This window comes from Cyprinus carpio, chromosome A19, assembly GCF_018340385.1.
Source record: "Cyprinus carpio isolate SPL01 chromosome A19, ASM1834038v1, whole genome shotgun sequence".
NCBI lineage: Eukaryota > Metazoa > Chordata > Actinopteri > Cypriniformes > Cyprinidae > Cyprinus > Cyprinus carpio.
The window spans coordinates 18183845-18207887 of record NC_056590.1 but is presented as its reverse complement, the minus strand read 5'-3'; the positions used below and the strand labels follow the sequence as shown (position 1 = coordinate 18207887).

The 24043-nt window shown below is 37.8% G+C and overlaps 1 protein-coding gene across 2 annotated transcripts in view; it reads left to right on the top strand.

The window, feature by feature from the left end:
* The window catches only part of LOC109111482 (phosphoprotein associated with glycosphingolipid-enriched microdomains 1-like), a 51726-nt gene extending 30216 nt beyond the window's left edge, over positions 1 to 21510 (top strand). The window contains exons 2-9 of one of the 2 annotated variants that reach the window (XM_019124422.2): positions 8480 to 8511; positions 8589 to 8630; positions 10172 to 10388; positions 11408 to 11456; positions 13880 to 13976; positions 14066 to 14592; positions 18721 to 18777; positions 18912 to 21510. In XM_019124422.2, the coding sequence (XP_018979967.2) occupies positions 10222 to 10388; positions 11408 to 11456; positions 13880 to 13976; positions 14066 to 14592; positions 18721 to 18777; positions 18912 to 19226 (1212 nt within the window). In that variant the 5' untranslated portion in view covers positions 8480 to 8511; positions 8589 to 8630; positions 10172 to 10221 and the 3' untranslated portion in view covers positions 19227 to 21510. The remainder of the gene's footprint in view (positions 1 to 8479; positions 8512 to 8588; positions 8631 to 10171; positions 10389 to 11407; positions 11457 to 13879; positions 13977 to 14065; positions 14593 to 18720; positions 18778 to 18911) is intronic. The other variant, XM_019124424.2, reaches the window with a different exon arrangement.
* The last annotated feature ends 2533 nt before the right edge of the window (positions 21511 to 24043 follow it).

Sequence of the window (24043 nt, the reverse complement as noted above, 5' to 3'; positions counted from 1 at the left end):
GTCAACCTTCAAATAATTATGTTCAATTATGCACTCAATTGGTCGGGAATCCTTTTGCAGAAATGACTGCTTCAATGCGGCGTGGCATGGAGGCAATCAGCCTGTGCACTGCTGAGGTATTATGGAGGCCCAGGATGCTTCGATAGTCGCCTTAAGCTCATCCAGAGTGTTGGGTCTTGCGTCTCTCAACTTTCTCTTCACAATATCCCACAGATTCTCTATGGGGTTCAGGTCAGGAGAGTTGGCAGGCCAATTGAGCACAGTAATACCATGGTCAGTAAACCATTTACCAGTGGTTTTGGCACTGTGAGCAGGTGCCAGGTCGTGCTAAAAAACGAAATCTTCATCTCCATAAAGCTTTTCAGCAGATGGAAGCATGAAGTGCTCCAAAATCTCCTGATAGCTAGCTGCATTGACCCTGCCCTTGATAAAACACAGTGGACCAACACCAGCAGCTGACATGGCACCCCAGACCATCACTGACTGTGGGTACTTGACACTGGACTTCAGGCATTTTGGCATTTCCTTCTCCCCAGTCTTCCTCCAGACTCTGGCACCTTGATTTCCGAATGACATGCAAAATTTGCTTTCATCCGAAAAAAGTACTTTGGACCACTGAGCAACAGTCCAGTGCTGCTTCTCTGTAGCCCAGGTCAGACGCTTCTGCCGCTGTTTTCTGGTTCAAAAGCACACGCCTGTGCACGGTGGCTCTGGATGTTTCTACTCCAGACTCAGTCCACTGCTTCCGCAGGTCCCCCAAGGTCTGGAATCGGTCCTTCTCCACAATCTTCCTCAGGGTCCGGTCACCACTTCTCGTTGTGCAGCGTTTTTTGCCACACTTTTTCCTTCCCACAGACTTCCCACTGAGGTGCCTTGATACAGCACTCTGGGCAAAGCCTATTCGTTCAGAAATTTCTTTCTGTGTCTTACCCTCTTGCTTGAGGGTGTCAATGATGGCCTTCTGGACAGCAGTCAGGTCGGCAGTCTTACCCATGATTGCGGTTTTTGAGAATGAACCAGGCTGGGAGTTTTTAAAAGCCTCAGGAATCTTTTGCAGGTGTTTAGAGTTAATTAGTTGATTCAGATGATTAGGTTAATAACTCGTTTAGAGAACCTTTTCATGATATGCTAATTTCTTTGAGATAGGAATTTTGGGTTTTCATGAGCTGTATGCCAAAAATCATCAGTATTAAAACAATAAAAGACCTGAAATATTTCAGTTGGTGTGCAATGAATCTAAAATATATGAAAGTTTAATTTTATCATTACATTATGGAAAATAATGAACTTTTTATCACAATTTGCTAATTTTTTGAGAAGGACCTGTATATATTCACCTCCACTTGTTCCAAACCTGTATGAGTGAAATACTATGGAAGTCAATGGCTACATGCAACTGTTTGGTTACCAACATTCTTGAGAATATCTGAAGTGCTCAACAGAAGAAAGAAACTCATACAGGTTTCAAACAACTTGAGGGTGAGTACACGATGACACAATTTTCTTTCACAGTGAACTATCTCTTTAACATATAATGTTATATAATGTTTGCAGAGTTATTAACCATAAGATTCATTGGTAGAGTTTTCGGTTACTGAAGGAATTGTCAGTTGCTGCTAAAAGGGTGGAACTAACTACTTGACAGTTTCACATCTCACTTTCTACACAACATCAGACAAGTCATCAGTTCAGTTGTGGCTAAAGAGTGCATGTTAAAGGGCTGGGTTGAGTTTAATCCAGGCATTTACAGCCAGCTTTCAGTAAATCAATTTGAACTTAAGAGCCCTTATGAAGAAATATGATACTCCCATGTCATGTTGTCCAGTGTTTTCCTTGTTTGCTGCATTAAAACCTCATTACCCTGCAGTAACTCCTCTGACAGGCTGAGATGTGTGAAAGCCAGACTGGTGATTGGGTGTGGTCATGTGCTCGGTTCAAAGGTTTTAATACAGTATGTGACTATGATGGGATATTCACTGGTGTGCAGCACTGATGCTCTGTATTGTGATTAATCCCTTCAAAGGTGCTACACTTGTACCTTCCCTGCAGAGCAGATGGAGAGCAAGGCAGGAGTTATTCTCATACGGTGTACTAATCTCTTTATCTGCACAGCAATGCCTCTCACTGGAGCTCAATGTCAGACAGCAAAGTTATCGGCATCTCTATCAATCTAAGTTATGTGGTCTCTCATTGAGAGCCATGTTCAGCCTGTTAATCCAATAAACATTGTCTCACTAAGACAACCTTGTCTCCTTCTCCACCCCCCCCCCCCCCCCCACCCTAGTCTCTCTCAGTTTCAGTTTAGTGTGTTTTATTGGCATATGAAAATTTCTGTTATATCGTATAGTTTGAATAGTTTAAAATTAAATTCAAATTAAATAAATTAAAATAACTAAAATTATATTTCAGAAAATATTTTAAAGTAATATATTCTCATTTGATTTACTTGTATTTTAATATTTAAATTAATTAAATTAATTATTAATAGTTAGAAATTCTCAATCAGCAAAATTCTGATCCTATCTGTTTCTATCAAATTTAATTAAGTTAAAATAATTGAAATAATGTGTTTGAAATTAAATTAAAGTTTTTTTTAATTTGATGTATTTTGATTCATTTAATTTTTCATATTTCAGTTGATTTTATTACTTTTTATTTTTAAATTTAACAAAAAGTATATACATAAGAGTTATTGGAATTAGAAGCTGAAAAATAAAAGCAAATGGCAATACCTGTGATATTCTGCATATTAATATAGAGAAATTGCTCACTTTTTCTTTCTGATGGTGTATAGATAAAAAATTAAAATATGTTCTCTGTGCTTGCAACATCAAGGTCATGGGTTCAATTCCTAGGCAGAAAATATATAGTTCAAATGTATTCCTTGCATATAATGTAAGTTGCTTTGGATAAGTTTAATATCCTTCACAGTAATTAACATGTTACCACCAATTCTGTCAAAATATCATACATGTAGATAAATTTATTAAATTAATATTTTATAATAACTTGTGTTGATAAAGTTTTCACAGACATTAACATGCTTTTTTTTTGCAGGCATGTTTGCTTGAAATCTCTTACAGTTTTGCTACATGTGTGAGGAAATACACTTGACTGGGTTCTGACCCATCACACACATATTTACAGTAATGTGTGCAGAGTGCTGGCATTGTTTAGTTGACTGTTGTCAACACAGTTCAGTGGTTCAGTTCTGGTCTAAATGTGTTCAGGAATGAGATAAAGGTCAAGAATAATCTGGGACGCTCCCTGTAACTGTGGAAACACATCAGTGTTCATCTGTCAGCGCCGAATGTGTTTAGCATTTTAAAATAATGCAGCCAAATCTCTGCATCAATGTGCGGCGCAGTGATCATTTTCTGGCTCTGCTTGATCAGCACCAGAGCATTTCTTATCTCCAACCCCGATGAAATTTGATTTCTCTTTGTTTATGCTGAATAAAAAGAAGGGGAAATTCAATAAGAATGAATTGGGCCCACTGATCATTTATTTGCACATGCTTTAGTGTCCGGTTCACTACAGGAATTAGCAAATGAGGTACATGTTACATGCAAAATCTGTGCTGAATGCAATTTGTGCTGACAATTTGTGCAAAAATAGCACAACTATTCTGAATTTGCCCAGGAGAGCTTTGCTTTCAGCTGATTTCTCTCTTCTCTAAGTAAGCTGTGTCAAATTCATTTACTTGAACTGGCACAGGCTGCTTCTTTTTTTTTTCTGTGTTGACTAAAGTGTGTGTATTAGTCTGTGAGAGAAAGCAGAAAGTGAATGGAATAGCTTACCACAGGCTGATTTGGTCTGACAGCCAAGTGAACCAAAGCTTTGCTCATTTAAAATACCAACTCAAATACCAAATAACAGATAACAGTTTTTTACATGTACTCCACTCCCACCTTGACAAATTCCCTACATCATTTACTGTCATTTCCCTACGTCATTTACTGTGCATTTAACCACTTTCAGGTTTGGGTGTTTTTGCTTTGGTTGTGGGTTTCTTGTTCATAATTAATCTTCAGATCTTCTAGTGAAACATTAGCTACTTATTACAAAATAAACGTCATGCCTGGTTTAATAGTTATACAGTTTAGCATTAATATCACTTAAACAGATTTATAGTAGAAAATGATTATCCTAGGTTGTGTATGTGTCAGTGTTCAGGTGTACAAGATGTTTGTACTTGTGTATTACTGCTTACACTTGACACTTGGCACTGTGTACTGTAAATATTGCGGCTCTTATGATAAATTCGCCTTTCACCATGAGTTTGATTGGCAGGCGATCTGAACGTTCATAACGGCGAAACTGCCATTTTGTCTGACAAACAAACCAGACAAGAGAGTAGATTAACGTTGGTGAACTTGAACTTGAAAAGTTTTATATATAGACATCCTTCCACCATTTAAATAAGACACATGCTAATGTTTAGTAATGTTTATTTTGTGCTATAACTAGTAAAGAGGATGAGATGATCGGTTCACATGCTGCTTGAACTGAGGCACTAAAGCAGTCTGTCAAGATATATTAAAGAGCCACAAAACGGTATTTCTTGTTTGAATTTCTTTAAAAAATGACAAAGTTTGGAAAGCTGAGTCTTTGTTTTATACCAGAAGTAACCTGCTCTGTCTTTTCTGTTGGTGTGTTTGTCAGTGTCCTCTTTGCTCCGTGATGTATTTTTCATTGTGTGAGAACATGATGTGTGGCATTTTCAATGAAATTAAGTAAGTAGGAAATGTAAATGAGTCAAAATAAATGCACTGATTACACAAATGAACTATTGCATGTGCTTGATGGTCTCCCAACATGGTCAAGCTGGTCTTTTAGCTGGTTTTAGAAGGATTGTAGTCACTTTTCAGCTGGTCAGACTAGACCATCTTATACCAGCTATGACCAGCAAACCAGCATTTTAGTATGTCTTTTTTCAGCAGGCAGTATATAGTACATACTATATACTATTACATACATTATTGAGTGTAGATTTGAGGGAGGTCAAGGCAGGCCTGTGGTATGTGCAGTAGGAAATGACTGTCTCTGGAGACTCTTGTCTGTGGGAAAACGGAGAGGCACAGCTGTTGCATACACACTCCAACACACTGCACAGGAAGCTGAGACTGTTGTTTCATAACTCATGTCCTTTTGGTGAGGAACGTGTCCTCTTTAAACATCTGTCACATTTCAGAAATGTATGTCAATCCAAACAGACACTTTCACTCTATGTGTGATTGTAGAAGTGTTCAGTAAATATTCACTTCCTCTGATGTGTGTTTTTAAAGTCTGTCTGTGGTGATGCAGCAATTCTAGACGTCTGACCTTAGCACTGATTGTTAGTAGTGGGGCATTAGTACATGCCGCTGCAAGTGCAAACCATCAGGGGATCGATTTTCATGCCAGCTGATTAACCCATGGGATGAGTGCGGTTTCCATAGAGACACAAAGTCAGTTGATCAAAAGTGGCCGTTTTAATTGGAAGAACCCTCTGGCTTGCGCTCGGCTGTGAGCTTGCTGATTGGTTAGTCGGTTGCTGTAAGGCACAGATGACAAAACATTGACCCAGGGAAACTGCTTCCTGTTCATCTGCCCCCAAGACCTGTCATAATGAAACCCTACACAGTTCATTAGCTGTAATATCTGTAAAGGGTATTACTTGATCCTGGGGGGGTGTCTTCATCTCATAGGAATATGTGGATACAGTGAGGATCAGTTTTTCTCTTCAGAACAGGCTGATGGTCTCTTCACTCATCCCTCTGTTCTCACCCAGACACATGGCCTTGTAGCATCCAGACTCAAGATGGCCAGCTTTCTCTTCTTTTCTCACTATGAATTGGCCTCAGTCTGGTGATGAGGAGGGGGTTGGGCAGAAAACTGTCCTGATTGTTGTCATATTGAAGATTTTGCAGAATGTTGTTGCACATAAGCAACAAGAGTTTTGCGTTTAAAAATAGTTATGTCAGGATTAAAAAATTGTCTAGTTTAGCCAAAATCTAATGTTCTGTGATCATTTAGCCTACATGTTTTATTTTTTTGAATCATGTATTGATTTTTTTTTTCTGTTCAGTTATAATGAACAGGGACTAGAGCTTTTAAGCATCAAAAAGGATACAAAAGTATCATTAAAACAGTGTATATTACTGTTTAAAAGTTTGGAGTCAAAATGTTTTTGAAAGAAGTCGCCTATGTTCACCAAGGCCTTATTTTTTATATAAAAAAAAAGTTTTGGCTTTATGTGCCATTGTGATTTACGGTCAGTCTGGTTTAAGAAAACATTCCTAACATATCACGTGATCCTTCAGAATTCATTCTAAAATGCAGATTTGCTTTCCAAGAAACATTTTTATTGTCAGTGTTGAAAACAGTTGTGTTGCTTAATATTTTTGTGGGAACTGTGATAAAGTGAGTTGTTTTTTTTTTTTTGATGATGATTATTTGATTATTTTTCTATTAGAAATAGAAATCCTTTCTAACATTATGAATGTCCTTGGTGTCACTTTTAAAGAATTTAATGTGTCACTGAATAGAAGAAAAAAAAAACTTTTAAACAGTAGTGTATGACTCAAGTCTTCTGCCACCAGATCATTGTTTCACTGAGAAGGAATCATTCAGACTGCATTTGTAAAAGGGATCACTTGATTCATTCATTCAACAGTTCATTCATGAATATGAAATTGCTGCTTCTCTCATGAACTCCTCATGAGCTCGGGCAAATGGCAAGATTTCCAGTGAACAGTGGTCTGTTTATTACATAAAGCTATCACATGATTTCAGATGGAGAACTTGAAATATAGTGCATGAGCCTCCTGTCACGGTGAGTGCAGTGTAGCAACAGACGATATGCACCCTCGTCTCCAGCAAAGAGCCAGGACGCGGCATATGTTGAATGTGTTATTCTCCTCTAACGTGGCCGAGGAGAAGCTGCGAAACTGTTGGTGTTTTATAAGCTAATGGCCTCTTGATTGAAACCTATGAAAGCTTAATTATTCTAACCGCCTCCTGCTGCAAATATTTCAGCATTTTATGCTTACACGGTATGCCGACAATTTCAATAAGGGGTTACAAAATACCGCTGTGTTATTGTTCTTTTTTTAGAGCGCGCTCCTGCAGATGAGTTATTATCAAAGCTTCTGTCAGCAGAAAAACTTATAATAACAGAGCATCCACAAAATTCCTTATTGCATTACTCCTGCTCCAGTGCAATTATTTATTCAGGAGATGCCGCTGGCATTCGCTTGAGAATCTTTTACTGGATGCGTTCTCAGCAGCAATCCAGCTGTGCTTTTCCACAAAGTCCCGCCCTCTCTGTGACCCCTGGGGAGGAAAGTCTTTGCAGTATGGTTGTCTGTCAATATAAAGTAACTTTAAGCCAAATATCTGTAGGTATGGTATTTTTTTCCACACTTTTTTTTTCTGTCCCTTGGCAGCCAGATGCTGTGAATTTATGGGCACAGAGACACAACTTTTTGGGATCCAGATGGACACAGTTCTTACACGTGATCTGGATCTTCATCCATAATGACTCTGGCAAAGAAGTGACCAGTGGCTTGCCCAAAGTGTTGCCAAGGACCACAGTTGCTCATCTAGATCTGGAACTACAGCCTTTCCAAACACATTTCCCCATCAAATGGCTTTTCCAGTGCTTTATATTATATGGCGTGAAACATACAACCCTGACATTCCTTGCAAAGGAATCGCTTTCTTTTGGGTCTCATATTTCTTAAACTACAGTTTTATAAGCAGTGCTTGATTTGTGTATTTTCATTATATTTAGAAGGTTAGATATTTGATTGATGTTAAACAATGAAAATAGAAAATAGACAATGAAATGTGTACCAAAATCCCTTTGTTGAAAGTTGTAGAGACTTCAGGATGGGTACTTTCAAAATAGTCTCGCAATCTTGTTAAACACCAATTATCACCTTAACAAATGCATGGAAGCCCTTGGCTTTTTGTGGTTTCTGCTTCTCTTCATCTGCATGTTATACTCCCCGAAATGCCATGAAAAACAATCATTAGAGCAAATCATTGCACAAACAAAATCTTCAGGGTTGCTATAGTTACTCTGGAGTGCATTTGTGAGGATCTAGATAAAGTTCTTGGTGCTTGTTCCTCAGACAGAAATAGTTGCTGGTGCTCACATGCATTTTAGCAGATGCTTGACATGTGCTCATGCTGAGAGACTCAAGTGCTATGCTACTGGGAACCAATGATCCATAGTCTTCATTAGACCATGAATGCAGAATTTATCATCGCTTAGAAGAGTTGCTTCGGCTTGCTGTGGGTTTTTCCATAATATGATGCTTATCTAACCAATCATGATTTACGATCAGTCATTTGTAAGTTTAACTACAAGCATGTGATGATTCAGGATTACACATGTGATGATGTTCTGCACAATGTGCTGTCTGGTACCACAGTATTCACCGAGCTCCCTTCCTCAATCTAATCACACGCTCTCTCTTTTTCCCTGCAGGCAACAATCACCGGAGCCAAACAAGTGTTCAGGTAGGACCCGTTTGTCATTTTTGGTACTGTGAAGTGTACAAGACTTGATTTTTAATAATCTGCATGTGCTTTTACAGCTTTTTTCCCCCAAGTGTATCGACATATTTGAGGTTTTTGTGGTAAGTTTTTTCCAGTTGAATCTAGTTTAAAAAGATATGTAAGGAATGTTTTATGATATCCACATTTTTATCTTACTCCAACACATACAGAAAGCTCAAAACACGTATTTGACTTACAGGCCTATCAAGGTTTTAGATTATGTTTTGGAAGGGAGTAAATAATTTAGCATGAGATGCTGGTAAATGAAGATTTGACCACAATAGGATTTCTACAATAGCATGTAGATAGTGCTACACTTTCAATTATTTTTTCCTAAATTAATAAAATTAAATTAATAATAAAACATCAAAATAATAAATAACATTTATCATCATCATCATCATCATCATCATCATCATCATCATCAGGGATGTATAGATTATGGTTTCCCACATTTTAAAATTTAATGAATTCAGGTAGAGGTAAAAATGTTTAAAGTCAAAAGGTTTCTGCTGACAAAAAAAGGTTGTGAATCTCTTTTTTTATAATATGATGTTTATGTTATTATATCATATGTACAAATATCTTTATTATTTATATCTGTTGATATGATTATTCATGTATCCCTCAGTATTCAAATGAAACCTCCACTACTGAAACCAGTGCTAAGGAGATATTCTGCACTGTTTAGCAGGCATTGGTTATGAAGTTTGAGAATCAGTTAATATCATGTTAATACCTGTGCTTCAGTCACATTTGCATAGGTTCTCGAGTTGCACAATTGGCTTTTTCATCTCATACAAACCTACAGTTCTTCTTCTGTTATGTATTAACCATGCATTTCAAGAATAGGATGATAGTATTTGCATTGAAAAAAAAAGCCAAAAGGCTGAATAATTCCAACATAAAGACTTGGATTTGTTCAGAATGAATCCCAATTTCGTGTTCTTCGTAGATTTGGGTGGCTTTTGTTCTGCTGTTTCTTATCGGAGAGTTTGAGCGAGTGGAGAGGAAAGACTCACCCTTCAGAGAGGCAGCTGTGCTGTCCATCTCTCCTCACACAAAAGATCAGAAGCGTTGCCCGGGCCTCCGTCTCCACTGGGATGCCAGCCATTTGATTGTTATCTGTCTATTCAGCTTGTGGAGGTGGGGCCCACCATCACACATCATCCTGGACCAGGACTCTGTTTAATCTGGCTCGCTGTCAAATGAAACTAGCCTACATGTTTGGGTTACTGAGTGAAATGTCCAAGAGCCATTTGTTCTGAAGGAGCCTCAGGCTGCGTTCACTGATTCTGCATCTATACTCGCCTGCCCCCCTGTGGCTGTTAATTTGCAAAACTCATGTGGACAAAGAGCTCTACCACAGTTAGGGATGATTTCAAGTTTGTTCCATGACGTCATTTGGATCTGAGATCATCATTTAATTAGTTCACAGAATTTCACACTTAAAAATATTAATAATCTGACTCGGGATCTGGAACAAAAACAAATGAGGTTTCAAGTTTTCTTGGCTTGCTCAAGTGCAAAGGTCTTTTGGATAACCATCCCCTATCAACAACTATTATCCTTCTCTCCTCCCCCATTCTTTCTCAATGGCTCTATCCATTTTTGTGTCCAGCCTCTGAGGTGCATTTGGTCGATGAAGGCGACTCATCATTGTGATGTATAATGGCTCCTGTGCTGAGTGCTATGTTGGGGTCAGGGGCCGTGGGGTCAGAGGTCGCGGGGGCAGCAGCGCTGGCTGAAGGGGAGCTGGCAGTTGTAGGCACACTCACGGCACTCACAGCTTTCCTGCTGCTTTCTGTCCTGCTGCTGCTGTGTGCAAGCTGCCAGGGGTGAGTATCATTAAAACACTTATATTCTTTGGTACATCTAATATTTTTATTGTATGTCTTTTTTTTTGCTGAAAATTACATAATGTTGTTTTAAACTATAGAGTAGACTTGATAATAGCTGATACTAATATATGAAAATATTCTATCAATATAATAATTGGAACAACATCAATAACAAAATTCAACACTTCCCTCATCTCTGTTATTACATATTTTGTTAATTACATATTCATTTAATTATGCTTTCTAAATTATTACGCTTTCCTCCACTGATATTAGTGTTATGCTCTAATCTTTATTTAACACAATTTACCATAAATCCATTCTGCAGGATTCCACAGAATTGTTTCTCCCCAAATTGGCATGGAAAATTACAAAATACCCCCAAGACCTGTAAATGAAATGTGCAAAATTATTTAAATTCAATGAACCCTTATTTTACACAATATTTACTCAAATAATATTTATACAAAAGGTGTACTTTGAATACTAACTATTAATATTAAAATTTTATTAATATTAAAAAATATTTAGGATTTCAGTTATTAATTTTCAGTTGTCTCAAAATAGTAAAATAAAAATGGCAAATAACAAAAAATATATCAGTCTTTCACAAACGTTTAGTAGGCCATGTCATGGAATTAATTCATTTGCAATGCATTTCTTATCAAGATCAGTTGTAATTTTCCTTTTTTCTTTTTATTTAAGTTATTTTTATATAATAATAAGAAGTATTGTCTTAATATTTTTTTTTTTTTTTTTTATGTATAACTTGTAGAAAACCCCCCAATGGTGGTTTCCTTTAGAGCAGATAAAGCTTAATGCTTGATTAAGTACTATATTAAAATGTGATTTTAAATGCGTTGCTGTCTAGAACAAGGCTTAGATTGCATCTTGGAATATGATATTGAATGTTGCCAATTGCCATACAAAGACAAAGCAACAGACAACAGATTTAGAGCACACATCTATATACTTAATCAAAATTTCTCAGTAATTCTCTCCCTCTGACTTAACAGGCAGAAAAAAGGGGTGCTGCCAGGAGACCATGAAAACCTGATGAATGGGGTAAGAACTGTGCTTCACTGATGCTTTCCATCCAAGAGATTTAAGCCTGTGCTGCCTCATTGTGGCTCAAACAGAGCCTTACAGTGTCCCTGTGAACCAGTCCTTGTTTTTCATTTCAAAAGACATTTTTAATCACAGAGAGTCCCAAGATTACATGAACCATCTTGAGAGTGTTTTAGTCACGGGAATGTGTGACCACTGTGCTTGGGGGCCTGCTAAATATGGGAGAACAGAGAAGAGAATGGATGGTCATTGTGAGACCCAGGACTTGTGGGAGGAAAGCATGAAGCAGACAGATTAACATTTTTGTTTGGCCACAGGGAGATGAGAAACTACATGCATGAGTTGCCTTTCTCTCTGGGTCTGTTGCATTTGAGTGAGTGTTTTCTGTGAAATTATCATCCAAGGACAGAGTTCAAGAGTTCAGGAGATGTTTAGCAGTCAGGAGATTAGTATGACCTACTGAGGGCATAACTGAGTGCTAAAACACACACACACACACACACACACACACACACACACACACACACACACACACACACACACACATGCATGCATCTACACATAAACAGCTGTATAGGCAGGGTTTGTGGGTCTTGTTTTAAGCTTGAATCGTTCATTGTAACTGTCATTAAAATGAGGGGGCCTGCCAGCATGTGTCCGTGGCTTGTTGACAGACTGTGCAGGCTTGTGGAGCCCATACTTACAATACACACAGATCATGAGGCCACCACACAGCCAGATGTTGATTTTATGTTTATTATGTATGTCGGGTTGCATTTACTTCAGTTTGATCGTTAGCTATGGAAGCTGCTTTTGCATGCTGTGCACTACAGTAACAGCAGCATGAAAGCTGATAAAATTGTCTAAACTTTTCCTTTATGTAAATGCTGTTAATAACAGTTATTGGTTATGCATACAGTATGACAGAAACTGTTACATCAAGGGCTCTCAGCGTTTTTAGGTTTATGACTCATTTTGAATTCATTAGGAGTAGTTAAATAGCTTGTAGATTAAATTAAGAATAACAACACATTTTACTACTTAGGTTTAATTGTTATTGACTGTACAAGAACTTTAACAAATCATTTGGGCACAGGGATGTAGCGGTGTACCACTATAAAACTTTTATTCAACAAGAATGCATTTAACTGAAGACTTTTACATTGTTACAAAAGATTATATTTAAAAATACATAAAATAAAAACCAAAAAAATATTAATCAAGAGTCAAAAGAAAAAACACAAAAATATTAAGCAGTGACACACAGCTGTGTTTTCAACATTGATAACCAAAAATGTCACCTGAGCAGCAAATCACCATGATAAAATGATTTCTGAATGATCGTGTGAAACTGATGACAAAAACTGAAATCTTATTGTCCCTAAATTTTTAATTGAAAAATGCTATTGAAATTATAGTAATTAATTTATTAGAATTTAAATCGGAGCAGTTCATAGTTTGAAAAAATGTCAATTTTAATTGTTTTACTGTTTAATGTTTTAATCAGCTTTGCATTGTAGCCAATATGTCTTACATAGCATTTTAAGCTCAAGAGGTGCTACATATTTATAAATAGGTGTAGTCTAGTTGTCTAGTAAAATTGAGTTTGAAATTTGAAAGTTAACCGATTTGGTGACAACACATGGGGCTGAGACCTCAAGGTTAAAACCTCTGTATTATAAAATGAGTATGAAATGATTAAGCAAATGCCTGACATTATCTCTGTTAACACTGTAAACCTCTGTAGTTTTGATGGATATCTGAAGGCTAACCTTTGCACGATAATGTACATCTTGCCTGTCCTTATATTGAGGAGGGTTTTGTTTAAATGGCGGTGTCTGTCACAGCCTGACAGGTTAAATGGGGTCTTTGTCTTGCTGTGACAATCTGAGAGTGGCTCTCAGATTTAACCTCCTGTATCTGAAGGACTTCATCCCCCTGGCAACAAACACAACAACAACCCACCACTATGTCCCACAATACCACCACACAACGTTTATTTCTGCCATGGTTTAAAGATGCAAACAATGAGCTCAATCCAAGTGTCTTTGTCTTCGGTCTCTTTATAGCAGGGGTTCTCAGCTTTTTTTGGTCCATGACCCATTTTTTTATTTAAATTCTTGCACCCCTCCAGTGTCATAGAATTAAGCGATGCATGTTACCATCTCACAAGTGACCAATTACATTATATGGATATGAAGACATTTTATTATTGACTCTGTAACTATAAGAAATAATCAGAAGTCTAGCATGTATCTCATCTTGACCCCTCAATCTATGACAACCCTGTGTGTTTTTGTGACCCCAAGTTTGAGATCCTCTGCTTTAGCTTGCAGTCTGAAAGGTTATTGCATCACTGTGTATAGTATTTAGCTTACATATAGTGCATAGGCAACATTTTCTATTCTATTTCCCTGCAGGTGTCAGAAAAGGAAGTATGTAGCCAGTCAGTAGAGAGCCATGGTACTGACTTGGCAGTCAGCAGCTCTCATAATGGGCCTCTTACAAGTGGTACAGGTAACAGTTCTACAACAACGTTTCACTGACACTGTTTGTAACTGACTATAGCAGATGGTCACACTCTTTCCACTTACCTTTGTCCTCAGTACTAACAGACACAATAGACACAAGTCCCCAGCCTTCAGAAGACTTGTTGTCCAGCCAGTCCGAACTCAGATCCTCAAAGTATCACCAGGACCGCGAATTACCCAGCATTCCACCCACTGATACCCTCAAAGCAGCCATCGATGCTCAAGTTCCCTCAGGAGAAGGCACATATGAGGTGGTGAAGGTCAGCGCCTCCCGTGATGTCAGTGTTGAGGACTGTCTGTACGAGACGGTGAAAGAACTCAAAGACACTGGCCTCCCCAACGGTACACTAAGCCCAGAGGAACCCACTGCACCACTTCTTAACGGCCACCCAAGCCCCGCTACACCAGACCACACCATGCTGCCCGATGGTGTGGAGTATGCCTCTGTCAACCTCAGCAAGAAGAGCCGCTACAGCGCTGAGATGGAGGCCAGGCGCTCAGCCGCCATTGTCAATTTTGAAGACCCTGAGGATGAAAAACCACCTCCTGTACCAGACAAGGTACTGGATGAGAATGACAACCAGCAGATTCCGAATGGACAGGTGGGGCTACCAAACTCTCTTTCTTATAAAAGTACCATTGTTGTCCTGTAGACTTAACTGTAGAGTACACTTCCTTGCATGAATCCACATTATCACAAGGCATAACATAGGGAATAGGGGTGTCGCAATATATTAATATTGACAATTGACTTTTTTTCCCCAAAATTTCTGATATTGTGACTACCCCGTAGGGAAATTTTTCATATTTGTATGCGACAAGCAACCTCAAAAATCTTGGATGTCTGGCTCAGGTGTTTAATTAGGGTTGAAACTAAAAGCTAATGGCCTTGCAGGAGCATGATTGGACACTCCTGGAATATCATAAAAGTCTCATCATAAATGAATATGGTAATCACCCATTACCATTTTAGAGTACCATCATATTATCATTTGATACCATTACCCTGGTACCACCACAATACTGTATTTGTAATGTTCATAAAGGAGTTAAAATAGTTAATACAGCATCAGTTGCTCTCCTCCAGTGATCATTTCCTTTAGCAGGAGCTGCTCCATCTCATGCAGAGTGATGTAACCCTTTGACACGTATAATTGAGAACAAAGAAGAATCTCAGAAACAAACCAAAAAGAACTGCACCAACATTTTCCAGTGCCAGCTTAACTAAGAGACTCCAAGGGAACAATAGAGAACAGTGTGTTTCCAGTTTAATTACAATCTTTTAGGATATGTGCTCTGGTTGACGGTGATACGTATGTGTGCCTGTAGCATACAAATGAAGCCATCTGTAGAGGAGAGCAGACTGGCTGCTGTTGCGCCCGCACTCAGTGTCTGCACACGGTGTGAGCATTCGCTACAGCCACACGTTACTGTCACCAGTCGAGAACGCCCTGCACCTCCTTTGTTCATCACTGCCTCTTGCATCTCTCTCTCTTTTGCTCTAATGTTCACTCTCTCTCCTTTTGTTGTTCTCATTTGGTGCTTTTTTGCCCTGTATTTCTGCTTCCTTTGTCCTTGTACTCAAGATCAATTATATGTCTTTTCCACCACCATTAGTGCTAGATCTCATGCTCGGCCAGAGATCTACTCAAAACTGACCCATGCTTCTGCTGACCTGAAAGGTGCATTATGACACAATGTATGTTTAGATAAGCATAACACATCACAGTCTGTTTTAAAGATTTGAGAACACACTTTAACATTCAAAATGCATAGTTAGAATTTATAACGAATAAAATTACAATCAAGCAGTCAGTATCCACATTTAGTATTTGTAAACAAAATCATTTTAGTCAGATTGAGAAGTAAAGTGTATGATACCACACAACATACAGTACATAGGAATGGGATGTTCACCAACTGAACATATTTGAATAACAGTAAGCAATTAAGTTTTGTGTGCATCAGATTTGCCAAAAGTGATTTTCCGAAACTTGACAGCCCTTGGGCTTTTGATGTCAATAGTTTCTGATTCAAAACCAGCAGAGCCAATTTTGCCCAAACATTCTGCAGTGGAAATGTGTTTAATGGTTCCAGATTGGCTAATGGATTTGGCAACAGCACTGGCACTCTTGCAGTGGTACGAATCAGATGTTGAATCACTTACTTGCACGTTTTGGGGTAAAGTGTCTCCTGCTACCCTGTGGGTTTAAACTTGACGTCTTTCAATCCAAATGCCATTCACTGTGGCCTGATGTAGAAGTGTAATGGGGCAGCAGTGATTCATCTTATCGGTATCATGTTTGTGTGTATGCGCATGGGGATCAGTGCATTCCAGCTGTCCACTGTCTGACAGCTCACCCTCATGATGAATGAGACGGCAGAGCATGTTTGCAGGTACATCAGTCTGTCTTTAAGCAAGAGAATCATTCAGTTAAAGCTGGGACAGCCAAACTGACAAGCGCATGCTGTAACACATGCACACACATTGCCTCATTAGTTCATGGGGTGGACTGCACTGTATGTTTGGTTATTTGAGCGAAGCATGCAAGCCTGGCTTGAGTGGAGTGCCATGTGTGTCATTATGCATTGGTGCCAGTGACTGTCACTATGCTTGCGTGACGGACTGAGGGCAGCTGTCTTTGATAAACTGTGATTTCAGCACATCAACACTCAGAATCTCCTGCTGAAGGGAAGGACTTTTATTGTTAGCACTGAAGCCTTGTCAAAAGATGTGTGGGCACATGCTGACAACTGCGTAAAAGCAAATACTAATCGACACCACTGAGAGCAGCGCTACAGGCCATTGCCTCATGCCCAGGGCGTACTGTCAGCATCCTGTCACAGTCAGAGTATGATCTAATGTGAACTTCACAGGGAATTCAGCCATTGGGGTATTCAAGGGAATGTACGTGTTCAGTATGAAGGGCACTGCAAACTGATATTATTAGGGAAATCAAATCATCCAATAGTCATTGCATTCCACCTCAGTTCTATGCAAAATTTGGCTAAAATAAATGACATTTTTATTCAGCTTGTTCCACTTCAGGTCTCTACGCAGGTGTTTGTGGGTGTATTTAAAGTCCCTTCAAGGAAAGTCGGTTCACTCTGCGGCCATATTTGCAACACCTCCAGGCAGCTATTTCGGTCATGCAAGACCAACTTCTATCTACTTGAATGGAGAAATAGCAAAACTGCTTGCCGAACTCACATTTAAATAATGTATTTCAATTCAGCAATAAAAACTGACATGAACTGTCTAAAATCTTATATACAATGATTTTATCAATAATGGAAAAAATAACAAATATGCAGACTGTTTTTATGGGAACTGGAGCTTCTAACAACAACTGCTGTGATGCAGTGAGTTTATCAATCAGTGACTGGTTCTTTTATTTATAAGCAATTACTCAAACCATAGTAATATGTGTGAATTGTCTTGGTGTGTGTATATACTTTTCTTAAGCATGAGTGATATAAGTGACGTGACATACAGCCAAGTATGGTGACCCATACTCGGAATTCGTGCTCTGCATTTAACCCATCCAAAGTGCGCAGTGAACACTTTTGTGAACACACACCCGAAACAGTGGGCAGCCATTTATGCTGCGGCGCCCGGGGAGCATTGGGGGTTCGGTGTTGCTCAAGGACACCTCAGTGTGGTATTGAAGGTGGAGAGAGCGCTGTATATTCACTCCCCCCACCTACAATTTTTAACTCACAACCCTTGGATTGCAAGTCCGACTCTCTAACCATTAGGCCACAACTTTCCCCTCTTAACTATCTTCTTAATAGTTAAGAAGATCCATACATATATTTTCGCATTAAATATTATCACTCAATTTACATTTATTTCAATATAAATAAATAGTATATATTAGTAATAAATAGTATAATATCTAATATATATATTTAATGTGAATACATGTATGCATATGTGTGTGTGTGTGTGTGTGTGTGTGTGTGTGTGTGTAATCTTTGTGACTGTGTGATGACGTTGCAGTGTGTTTTAAACGCTTTTGATAATTATTCATTTCTTATATGGGCAAATCAATGGAAGAGACACTTTAATTGATATAGAGGGCTGGATAGAGTGAATTAGCAGATAAGCCCTATTGTAAGAGACATTTGTTAGTTGTGATGAGGTCAGGGGTGTCTTTGCGGCGCCACACGGATGGGCTATTAAAATAATTGGTTTGCTAATTAAACCAATATCAAAGCACATCTGGAGAGTTCCTGATGCACATTCTGCACAATATATATCAAAGCAAAGCATACCTCAAGTTCACGGGGTGAGATGGCTTCATCAAAACAGACTTTAAATTTTGGCACTAAAACATCAGAATTAATCTTGAATGGGTTATAGCAAATTTCCCGCTTGACTGTAATCTCTCTGTCTGTGAGGTGACTACGACAGGGATTGATATTCTTCTCCAACAGCCGAGGTGTCAGTTATTGATCTTCTGTAGGATTTACTTTGTTAATTAATGACTCTGTTATTGATTCTCTTTGTAAATATACAACCGCTCTTGCTAGGAGAGGAACTGTACATTTGATTTCATTCAGTAACTCTTAAGTATTGAATGAGTGGCTTCATTTTTTCATCAATCAGTCCTTGACACTAGCATGTGTCAGCTGAAGTGAGCCATTTCCTATGCTGCTGTATGTTTAACCTGATTAAATAGGAAACGTTTTTAACTAATGGTCTTGTTTCAATCATTGTCCTACAGTTACACTCCCCGCTGACGACTCCAACACCTCAGGACAATGTGTCTCCGGACATTGAGGTAGGCTCAGCATCAGCATCTTTTAAAGATCAACTTGAAGTCTTTGCAGTTTTTACCAACACTGATATTTGCAAATTAATATTGTACTGAACCAAGTCTGTGGAGTAAAGATGTCTAATTCTCTGTAATTCCAGTTATCAGATGTGTACTCCAAGGTAGTGAAGAATACTATAAAGGAAACTGAGAATGACTACAGCAGCATCGGGGAGATCAAGGGAATGGTGGCGGAGTCGACTTCCAGTGATCTTTATGCCACGGTTGGGGATGAAAACCCAATGGCTCTTGGCTCCCAGCATCCAGAGGGGCTTACAGAGAATACAGACCCTGGGTACGAGAGCATCAAGATCTTCAAAGCATCTGAAGAGGCTCATCAGGACAATGGGATAGTGGAACCTGACTATGAGAGTGTGGAGGTACTGGGTCTCAACGTGGAGATCTCCCGTCTCTGACCACTCAACTAAGGGACTGTGGACACTGAGAAATCATTTCTCTGAGGTTTAGAAGTGGAAGTTGGAGTGGTATCGCGAGTATAATGCACTTAACCTTTTCCCGATTGAATGTTTTTGAGCATAGCATTTATGCAACCGCATTGTTTTTGAATATTAAAAATGAAAGGGTTCATTCAGACCTGTGACCCAGCACAGGAAATGAAACACTCTATAGTCACTCACAAGAGGGGCTATTTTGTCACCAAACATTATGAAATAGCTTACTGTAGGGATTTATCTAATACAAAGGTGGTATCTCTGTTTGTTGAGCGGGAGTTTTCTGAGCAACTACTCTGTGCTAGCATTTGTTATTTTTAATGTGTTGCTGGGCTGTCAATCTGTGCAATGATGGCAGTTGATCTCCAATACACACACCTGCTCTAATCGCTTCCCGCAGCTTGTTCTTATTCTAGTAAAATCACAAAACAAAATGTTAACAAAAGTGTCCCACTACTGATATCCACTAATGTACAGCTGTAATTATGGTCTATTAAAATAAAGAGTTACATTAGGGTGGATTAGAACCCAAACCCCTCATACACAAAAGAATACTATTTGCTAGACCAAAGATTAAAAAATTAACATATGTATGAATATTAAGCCAGAATAACAGCAGCATTGTGAGAATGTAACAACACAAATGTGACTGAAATGAGTTAACATGATGTTAAGACATTTATAATGCTAATGTTATTTCAGACTACTTATCAGAATAGTAAATGATCATGTTTAATTATCTTTGCATATCCTAATTAATATACATGAGCTAAGCCTTCACCAAGCAGCACATCTGTGTAACCTTCTTCCCATTTCTCCACCACTTTTCAAAAAAAGTGACGCCTATGTCTGTGCTCTTACGAGAAATATTTTATTCATAATGTGTACTAGTAGTTTCCATGCTTTTGCATGCTGCACCTGCTGTGAGCTCCGTTCTGCCTGTTTTCACGTGATACTAGTTGAGCAACTGACAGAGTTGTGTCCTTATATAACCCCCAGAAGAGAACCAATCAGATCCTGTCAACAGCAGACCTCTCAGCTCAGTGCATTAAGGAACTACACTTCATTTTAATCATTCGGAACTGCTGGAGCATTTACTTTCACAAGTAGTAAGCAAGCGATGTTCACATAACGCACATCAAAATATAAAAGAGGAACATTTAAATGTTGCCATCATTCTGAGCCGTTTAACTTGTTTATATTCAATATGTCAAATCACAGGCTCTGGTGAGGAAGTGACCTTTTAGGTACGCAAAGTTAAGCACACTCATTTATGAGTGTACTAAAAGGGTATTAATGAAAAGTTGGCCATTATCTATTGCTGGTGTGAGTTCACATCTTTTCAATTGTTCATTTATTGTCATTTCTGATGTAAATGAGCTATGTTATCAATATGTACTTGTGATTTTTTTTTTTTATTGACGCAGCTGTATTGATTGAGTATCAGATAGAGTGTATATTTCAGATATTGTTTGGTTTTTACATGTAATAGGTACGCGACATTTCAAAAGGCTGAAAAGCACAGGGGAAAAGAGACATCTTTTCAAGGTACTGCCACACTGCAGCTTTGCCTGGCAGCTTAGTAAATGTACTTTATTATCAGGTATGCATTTAGCTGCTTTTACATTCATGTAGCAGTATAATCAAAAAGCATAGCGCATCCAGACACTGCATGGGACAACTTCATGCCAAGAGACACTTGTAAATATTCAAAAAACTATTCTGATCTGTTAAATTTTGTCAATATTTAATTATAGTTCTGTAATAATTGGCAGCAGCTCTCAAATGACAGCACGTGGAAATTTTATAGTTTGTTTGTATGGAGGAGCTAATGAAACTTTAAGGGTCAGTGGAATACATGCTGTTTTATAGATGCATTTTTAATTAAAGAAAGTTTAAAGGAGGTTTATTAACATTTAAAAGGCTAATAACAGGGATATGCATTGCTTTGTAGTTCTTTAGCACTATTTAAAATATGAGGTTTAATTAAGGACTGTGGATGGAGTCCAGATGTTGTCTATGTTTGTTTGTAATGGTACGTTGTGTTGGTACAGGTTTCGTATTGAGAAGATCCTTGTTTTATTTAATATCATGGTGAAACATTGAACATTTGGTTTCTTCCTCTAACCAAATTCAGTGTATTAAGTTGTAAATAAGAATGAATTTTGCATTTGTTTATTTCATCATAATCTTTGTATTGTGGTATTTGCTTATTAAACAATATAGTCATGCTGGACTAATAATATAATGTGTTTGCATGTTTATTCAAATCAACTGATGCTAATGTGTGTGTGTGTGTGTGTGTGTGTGTGTGTGTGTGTGTGTGTATTATATATATATATATATATATATATATATATATATTATATATTATATACTTAATTTTTTTCTTAATAGTGCTATATTTACATGACAAACTTAGTAAGACAAGAAAGAACATTTATATTGGCTTTGTGCACAAAAACAATATAATCTCTTGATATTTAATCTGTCAATTCTACTAAACTAAATTCTCATGTGTAGAAAAACAACCTTCAATAAGGTGGTTTTATTATCATGTCAATACACTGGTATTAGGGGACTAACATATTTCACTGTACAGCCAGCCAGCCAGCTATTGATTGAATCTGTGGTCAAAGCAACATGCATTTTCAATGCAAGCACTCCATAAGGGAGTGGTATAGCAAACTAGGGCATTGAATTGATTTTTTATTTTCACTTCATAAAGATAAATTGTTTCTTAAAAGATGAAATCTTTTCAGTTATGCCTTAAGGGGTTATTCCTATAGACAGTTTGTTATAAGCAAATCATGCCCACAAGCACACAGTAATTATGTTATACTTTTATAGGCTATGCGAGAGGTGCAGTTCTTTGATCAATGCTACAATCGATTCAGAAATCACACTGACTAGCATATACAACATGCACATGTTTGTGTTTAACCACACAAAGGTATAAATGTTCTGTTAAGGCTTATAAAGTATATAATGCACACAAGCAGGTGGATTACTTCTTAAATATAATCAATGCAAATTACATTTAAAACTGTCAGTAAGTTACTTCTACTGCTATTATTGCTATTTTGACAAAAAAAAAATTCTTAAACTACACTTCTATCAACATAAAGAGATACTTTCTAACTGAATGTTTTCAATGAAAAACTAAAAATCTACCCATTATTGCTAATTTAATAATAATATTTTAGCATGTGCTGATAAAATATATAGCTGAATGCTCTCTAAGTCACTGAATAAATATAAAATACATAAAACTGAAATATAAACATTAGTTAAATTAAATTTGAGTTAAAGATTAATTCATTGGAGCCTTCTGAGCTGCAAACATGACATTTTTTTAAATGATTGAAACATGGTGATTGTTGCATGTGACTGCTTGAAAGTTATTTCAGTATGTAGTCAAATAAGGAAAGACAGATCTCTCTTCATTATATAGTACCTGTTTGTGATTTACAGTTACTTTCAGTGTATGTGCAAGTACCTCAATTCAAGTTTTTGATTAGTTTGCAACTGACAGTAGTCTACGTTACATAGATATTATTTGTCATAATAAATTTTAAGGAAGTAACATTTTCTCTGCCCAAACAGGCCTAAACAGTACCTCAAAATATTAGTCCAAATTCATGTTATTTAGAAGGTGAAAAGCACCTGAATGACCTACTTTAGACAAGATTCTCAAATGCACATCCATTGGACATCCCTGCATGGGGCCATGGGAGAGGAGTTGTGAATGGCAGTGAAGCGATTACAACATGAGGAATGTAGTATGTCTGGATTACATTCATACTGCACACATTCACACTAGAATATACTTTTTTTAAAGGGTGCTATTACATTTGGAATTAAAGATCATTTAAGCACTCATTAAGGAGAGAGGTTCAGTCAGAAATAATTATCATGTTAATATAACGAGAGAGGCTGTTATTCTGCCATCTCCTGTTGTGTTCTAGGAAGAAAGAAACACAGGTTTGGAACAACATGAGAATGACTAAGGCCCGTTCACACCAAGAATGATAACTATATTAGTATCCACACCAGCGGATGATACTGTCTGTTTATTTCAATCGCATGCTCGTCTGCCACAATTTCACAATTTGCCAAATTCTCGAGCTTGTTATAGCAGGATTGATTCTGATTGGCTGTCAATGTTTTTAATCGTTCATCAGCTGGAAAATAAATCGTCCTGGAAGTGATTCAAACGATATTGTTTCTCTGTGCCTTTATCGTTATAGCTGTGCTGTGGACTCTGCTATTCTTTAATACTGAGAACGATTTTTAGAACTATATCTTTATCGTTATCTTTATAGCTATCGTCCTTGGTGTGAACAGGCCTTAAAGGGGTCCTATTGTGCTTTTTCACTTTTCAACTTTAGTTCGTCTGTAATGTTGTTGTTTGAGCATAAAAAAGATCTGCAAAGTTACAAAGCTCAAAGTCCAATTCAAAAGGAGATATTTTATTTAACAGAAATCACTTTTCAAAAACTACAACAAACTACTAATTTGGACTACAATGCATATTTTCCGGGATTTGTGATATCACAGATGCTGATGAATGGGATGAGACCTGGTTGAGCTGCACATTTTGTATTTCAGAAGGCGGGCCTTAGAGAAGGCACGATTTTTATGTCTGTATTTTCCCAGGCAGGAGCTTAGACGGGCCATTTTAAACTGCGTTCAAATTTATTTCATTTTGAGCAGAAGCTGACGTGACATACAGTCCAACACACACTGTAGCAGACAAACAGCAGTGAACACACAGACAC